This window comes from Macadamia integrifolia, chromosome 7, assembly GCF_013358625.1.
Source record: "Macadamia integrifolia cultivar HAES 741 chromosome 7, SCU_Mint_v3, whole genome shotgun sequence".
Taxonomy (NCBI): Eukaryota; Viridiplantae; Streptophyta; class Magnoliopsida; order Proteales; family Proteaceae; genus Macadamia; species Macadamia integrifolia.
This window is the reverse complement of record NC_056563.1, coordinates 23,269,774-23,276,470: the sequence shown is the minus strand read 5'-3', so window position 1 is coordinate 23,276,470 and position 6,697 is coordinate 23,269,774. Positions and strand designations below refer to the sequence as shown.

The 6,697-nt window shown below is 41.7% G+C and overlaps 1 protein-coding gene across 1 annotated transcript; it reads left to right on the top strand.

Annotated features, from left to right (window-relative positions):
• Positions 1–1,566, top strand: LOC122083621 (probable xyloglucan endotransglucosylase/hydrolase protein 6). Its single transcript, XM_042651488.1, has 3 exons — positions 1–450; positions 565–761; positions 848–1,566. The coding sequence occupies exons 1-3, from the start codon at positions 157–159 to the stop codon at positions 1,236–1,238; spliced, it is 882 nt and encodes a 293-aa protein (XP_042507422.1). The 5' UTR covers positions 1–156; the 3' UTR covers positions 1,239–1,566.
• The last annotated feature ends 5,131 nt before the right edge of the window (positions 1,567–6,697 follow it).

Here is a 6,697-nt window from a genome sequence, read left to right as displayed (position 1 = left end):
ACCCAATCACTACTCTACTCTCTCTGTCTCAAGTCTTAACCACTAGTACCACTCCTCCAACCCTTAGAATCAAATCAAATATACTCTTTTCTACACCATCTCTCACAGTTCTCTCTAATTATTTCCCTCATTGGCTGTACACTTACAGCCACAACCATGGCCACATGGACCTCCTTAACATCTGCGGCTACCCTTTACCTTGCGCTGCATCTCCTTGCATTGGCACCTTCACTACTATGGGCTCGACCTGCTACCTTCCTCCAGGACTTCCGTATCACTTGGTCTGAGCCCCATATTAGGCAAATCGATGGAGGCAGAGCTATCCAACTAGTCCTTGACCAAACTTCAGGTTGTGGGTTTGTCTCCAAGCGCCAATACTTGTTTGGGCGTATCAGCATGAAGATCAAACTCATTCCCGGTGACTCCGCCGGCACGGTCACTGCCTTCTATGTACGTATTCTAAACTCATTAACCATTAAAGAGAGGGTGTCCAAGTACCTATAAGTCTCGGTCCCTACTTACCCAACAGCTAGTTTTTTACCGTTCCTTTCATTTCTCCTGTAGATGAATTCGAACACAAACACTGTACGTGATGAATTGGATTTTGAGTTCTTGGGGAACCGAAGTGGGCAGCCATACACAGTCCAAACCAATGTGTATGCTCATGGGAAAGGTGATAGAGAACAAAGGATCAACCTCTGGTTCGACCCATCTGCAGATTTCCATACTTATTCCATCCTATGGAATCACCACCATGTCGTGTAAGTTAAATTAAAACCGTATTATCACAATAATTATAAGGAATATTTGTATATAATTAGGGAAACAATGGTGGGTTTTGATGCAGGTTCTATGTTGATGAAGTACCCATCAGGGTTTACAAGAATAATGAGGCAAGAGGGATCCCTTACCCCAAGTTCCAACCCATGGGAGTGTACTCTACCTTGTGGGAAGCAGATAACTGGGCCACAAGGGGTGGGCTTGAGAAGATTGATTGGAGCAAAGCACCCTTCTATGCATACTATAAGGACTTTGACATTGAGGGTTGCCCTGTACCAGGCCCTTCAACCTGTGCCTCCAACCCTAAGAACTGGTGGGAGGCTCCTGCTTACCAGCAATTGGATGCCATTCAAGCTAGGAGATACAGGTGGGTTCGTCTGAATCACATGATCTACGACTACTGCGCCGATAGATCTCGGTATCCCGTCATCCCACGGGAATGTATCGCAGGTATCTGATCGATGATCAGTACTTTTAAAAAAAAAGAGCAACCTAGTGCATGAGGCTCCCTCTACTGCAAGGTCTGGGATGATCAATACTTATATCTTAATTATTTGAATAGGATTAATTGTGATTATTGTGAATTGTGTTGTGTTGTGGTGGAGATCATGGGGAGAGTCTTTTATTCTTGCTCTAATAATGGTGAAAGGGCTAAGATAGTGAGGTTGGATATGTATATGGTGTATGTAACTCTCCCCATCACGTCTGTGTAAAGTTATTTATGGAATTTGTAAGGACTTGTTGAGTAAAGAATATAAAGAGGAGACGACAACCCTTGTACCGTTATGTGTCATGTTGATCTTTTTATCTCGTTTCTTTAGAAATTATTAGCCTTTAGGGGAAGGTTTTTCTTCCCCCGAATAGAGATCAATCAGCTAGGAAGATTCTCAATCAAAGCGGATACATATATCTTTATGCACCTACTCGAATGGATTGGAATTGAATGATTTGAATCTGCACGTGAAAAGGGTGTTGGCTTCCACACGAAAGCAATTATTCTACATCCGAAGTGAGAAGTATAATGTGAAAGATTACACGCTCTTGCGTGGAGGAGATTATTCGAGTTTCATGTGAAAAAATAATTATCCCACATCGAATGTGAGTAGTCATATATGAATACTTAAGGATTTGAGGACCTCTCGGCTAGCCTTTAAAGATGAATTTTACTGAGTGATAACATGGGGATCTTTCTATTTGTCAACTGTTTCCTCATATTTTTGTAACGACTTTTTATGTATGGGCTTATACCAGTCATTGTGTGGGGTCGGATTAGTGGTTGGGTGTTGATCGACAGACTGGGTTAGATGAAGACCGATTCAAGAGTGATCCCCTAATGGGAATTATGGTTTTTAGTTAACCGCTTTAAAGTGTAAAACTATTTCAGAATTAGTTCCTGCTCCTCATCTATATAAAGGAAGCAACACTCATTAGTTACATCTGATTTACAATTTACATAAAGAGGGGAGTAGACAAGACTAACAAGGAGAGAAAACTCAAGAAAGAAGATTGTACAAGAAGGAAAAGACAAAGCTTGTGGAATCTTCCCAATCGATATGGATCAAGGTATGTGTTAGTTAGATTCATGATTATATTATTGTTATTGTTCATTGATCCATCATATTGATCCTATAAAATACTCTTACAGATTTGACATTCTCTTATTGGACCTTGTTCCCTTATGTGTAGACCACTCAGTAGCATATTAATACTTTGATGTTAAAATCAATAGGTTTAAAGTGAGATGACCTCTTGTGTCTCTTATATTTCATAGTTGTCAAGGAGTGAGTGTCACCCACAACCGTAGTAGGATTAACTCAATATTGGCTTTGACTTGTGGTTGGCGTTTAAAGGAGCATGATGAGCTAGTGAGATACGTTATAGACGTATAGATAAGATGGGAAGTGATGAGCCAAAATATGTCCCCTTCCTCAGCACGGCTGAAGTGTGTATGCAAACCTGAACAAGACTGACCCACTACCTCGGCCCTCCATCAGGCCGTGCTGCCGCCTCGGCCCTCCATCAGGCCGTATTACCACCTAGGCCCTCCATCAGACCGTGCTTCCCCCTCGGCATCTCATCAGACCGTGCTACCACCTCGGCCCTCCATTAGGCCCGGCTGCCACATCGGCATCTCATTGGGTCGTGCTACCACCTCGGCTCTCCATCAGGCCGTGCTGCCACCTTGGCCCTTCATCAGGCCGTGCTACCAACTCGGCATCTCATCAGGCCGTGCTACCACCTCGGCATCCCATCAGGCCGTGCTGCCACATCGGCCCTTCATCAGGCCATGCTGCCACCTCGGCATCTCATCAGGCCATGCTGCCACATCGGCCCTTCATCAGGCCATGCTACCACGTCGGCCCTCCATCAGGCCGTGCTGTCACCTCAGCCCTTCACCAGGCAGTGCTACCAGTCACCTCAGCTCGACCAACCTGTCACCTCCGCTCGGCACAATCAAGTAAGGCACCCAGAAATGTGCACACATTCACTCCTACATTCAAGGGACGTGCTCCCTAATCAGAGGCATCTACCCCTCTCACGACTTGCACCTCCGAGATCAAAAAGGAATATTCCCAGAACATGCCCTGGAACTTAGAATATTCCTAGAATCACAGAGCCACTCCCCTCAAGGACTCTACGCCTAAACTGGACTCTCCACAAATGCCCCTCCTTCTCTCTCCATCAGCAACCTATAAAGACCAAGGTAAACCACCTCCATCATGGGGGATCAATCATTCCTTTTACTGGAAAAGTTCTCTTGAGCATCTGCTGTGAAAAGATCTGACTTAGACATCAGAGAGTCCCCCATCAGGTCAGTCCGGCTCGTCCTTGTCATCTCTTCTGTGTAGGTCAGTTGGAGCATCAGAAACTACAGAGAAGATTGTCGGGTCAATTTTTACCGCATCAAGAAGTAATCTGAGATGGGTGGAACTTATAATCTTACGTATAAGCATGAAGACAAACACTCACTTACCTATACGAGCACCGACCTGCAGGTACGTTCTGACGTTCTGTTGTAGTAATTAAAAAGTCTTGAGTAAAGTCAAAAACACTAATGAAGAAGAAGAAGACATCTAGTCTGAATTCTGAAGTCTCAACTCTGAAGCTGAGAAGGCAATAGATAGAAGGGTTATTTAATGATTTGTGGACGTGGAAAAGTTAACCGATGAAGGCAATTTAATCCGTTCTCACTGTCTCACCGGCTGAGCTGCTCTGGTTCGTCTTGGTTTCAGACTTAGATTAGTTGGGGCTTCACCCTGTCACACCCAGGCCAGTCAGAGTCCTTCTATGCGCAATTGGGCAGAGAGGAGTTCACCAATGAAATCTAGAGGAAATATACCATCCACTCACGAGTTGAATTCCTCTACACGCATTACACGCTGCATGTACAATCGGGCTGGCTGGTTGATTAATTTTCTTACCATTCAGCCAGAATGCATCTTCGAACTGTGTGCACGTTCACCTAGATGTATATGTGAGTATTGAACACATGTCTCACCTCCTATCATTTAAAAGGTGAAGATTATATATAGAAGCAAAAGGGACAAGTGTTGATCCCACATGTATGTCCAATTGAATGTGCAGAGGATCCGATTTCCTTTCAATGGCTTTTTTTCATTCCATTCCAGCAAATGACGGTTTTATACTCCTAGCCTCTAAGGCTAATATCCTTCAAAGGTGAAAAGAAAAACACAAAATGTAACCATCTATAAATTCAGTCTTCTCAACTCCCATCTGACAACTCAGAGGATCTTTTCATTACTTTTTCAAGGGGAAAAAATGTTTCTATGATGGAGTGTGGCCCTTATGCCTAGACACATGGGGGGGGGGGAAATAATCGACACAACCCCCCTCAAATGAAATGGAAAATGACAACTCTGTGAATGACTCTTTGTACACTCCCATTGGCCCTCACATACGCGCAAAACCTACACTCCTCCATAAGAAACACTTCCCCATTTTCAAGGAGAATATTTACCATGATACTAGTGTGGAGAAGAATCTACAAGCCACTCAAAGGGCAGTGAAAAGAATAGTACCATCTATTAGCAATTTCCATATGTGGCTCAATTACATACACAAAACTTATTTTATTAGTATCTTACAATTGTGCTTCTGATCTTGATATGATCTTGGGGTTCAAGTTTAACATCATCCACATGGATCAAAATAGGAGAGAGAGGGAGCCCCACATCTCATTATAGGAGAGGATGCACATTGAAATCCATACTCCTACATCATGCACTTCTTTTTCCTATTCTTTTATATACACTTTCTGCTATATCTATATCGTAGGGGCAAATATTTTTAGAAATGACCAAAATTCGATGGAGCTCAAATTGTATAGATAGGTGATTTCCAAGGTCCCTTACTTATATGTCAAAATTGAGATTAAACAGACTTTGTCAAGTAGCTAAATAGAGCTAAGGACTAAAGAATATAGAAGGAATTTCTAGAAATAGATAGAACTAGCATAAATAAGACAATATTTGGTCAAATTTGATTCCAAAATTTGACAAATGAATAATCCCAAATTTTAACTTATCTATCCAATGGTTAGAATTACCACATCACCTTAGCAAGTGTCTCAATATAACGGGATGTATCAAATCAAACCCAAACTGAATTAATAAGGTGTTTGATCCATAAAAATTAAGAATCAAACTACAACTATCAGTCTCTTATTGGTTTGATATTGATTTTTCATATATAAAAAGAAAGAAAAATTTAATAAAAGTAAAACTTTTTTAATTTTTTTTTATTGCTTTTTCATAGATTGATCCCTAGTCAACTTTTAGGCTTCAATTTTCAAAGGTTTGCTGTGCTGTCGTCTCACAAGTCTGGGTCACGGCCTCACGGGTACATTCCCAACCTTAAGACGAGGCCAAAACAAATCACCACAAAGCCATAAAAATCTATCTTTTTAGACAAAATGGGATTGATAAGGTGTGATTATTAAATCGAATCAAACCAAGATCACAAGTTCACAACGAGAATTAGGTCATGACCCCTACCTCTCACTAGAGAAAATAATGGATATTTGATATCCAAGAAGACCAAAAATAAAAAATAAAAATGTAAAACAGAGACCATTAAGAATAAAGTGCAGTGGAAATGGACCCCACCAGTGTCTTTGGCCTAAAAACTCCAAAGAAGTTTACTTCTTGGGTCCATCTGACGTAGGCTGACTAAGAGTGGTTTGACCCTCTCAATTGTCTTACTCTAGAAAAAGTGAGAGAGAGGAGAGAGTCCCTCCTTTCTAACCTCATCATGATCAAGCTAAGGTAGGTTTGATATAGAAAGTCATGGAGGACTTAAGACGAGTTTCTCACTTCTCAATTCCCATAGCTGACCACCACCACCAATCTTTTTTCTGGCAGAAACTGGTTGCCCTCCAATAATTATAGATGCCAAAACAAATATATTGTCCTTCGGAAATAACTGAAAAGTGCATTTCAACCTCATCAATAATAGAACACAACATAAGAGAGGAGAGAGAAGAGAAAGAGGAGAGAGGAGAGAGGAGACATCATCATGGCTCACATGCATATCCCCAATCTATTTAATTAATTGCTCTTTTTTGCTTTCATAGAATAGTCTATAGCTTCTCATTGATTATGAAAGCAAAGTGAAACTTCCCCATTACTCAGCCTACACTACAGCAACTTGGGAAGCCAAGAGACTTCAGGATTGTACCTTGTCTGTCGTTTGTTTGACTTGAGTTAAACCACTCCAAACCCCTTTGTCCTGTTGGGTCATCTTAAGAAGTGTCTTCCTCATATCTACCCATATGATGTAGGACCCAGTTTCCCACTACAAACGGGGAAGAAAGAACCTTTCCACCCACCCTTATCATACCCTTCTTCTTTGAATCTTGGATTGCACTGGAGAAGGGTATTTCTGATCATGAAGGAGA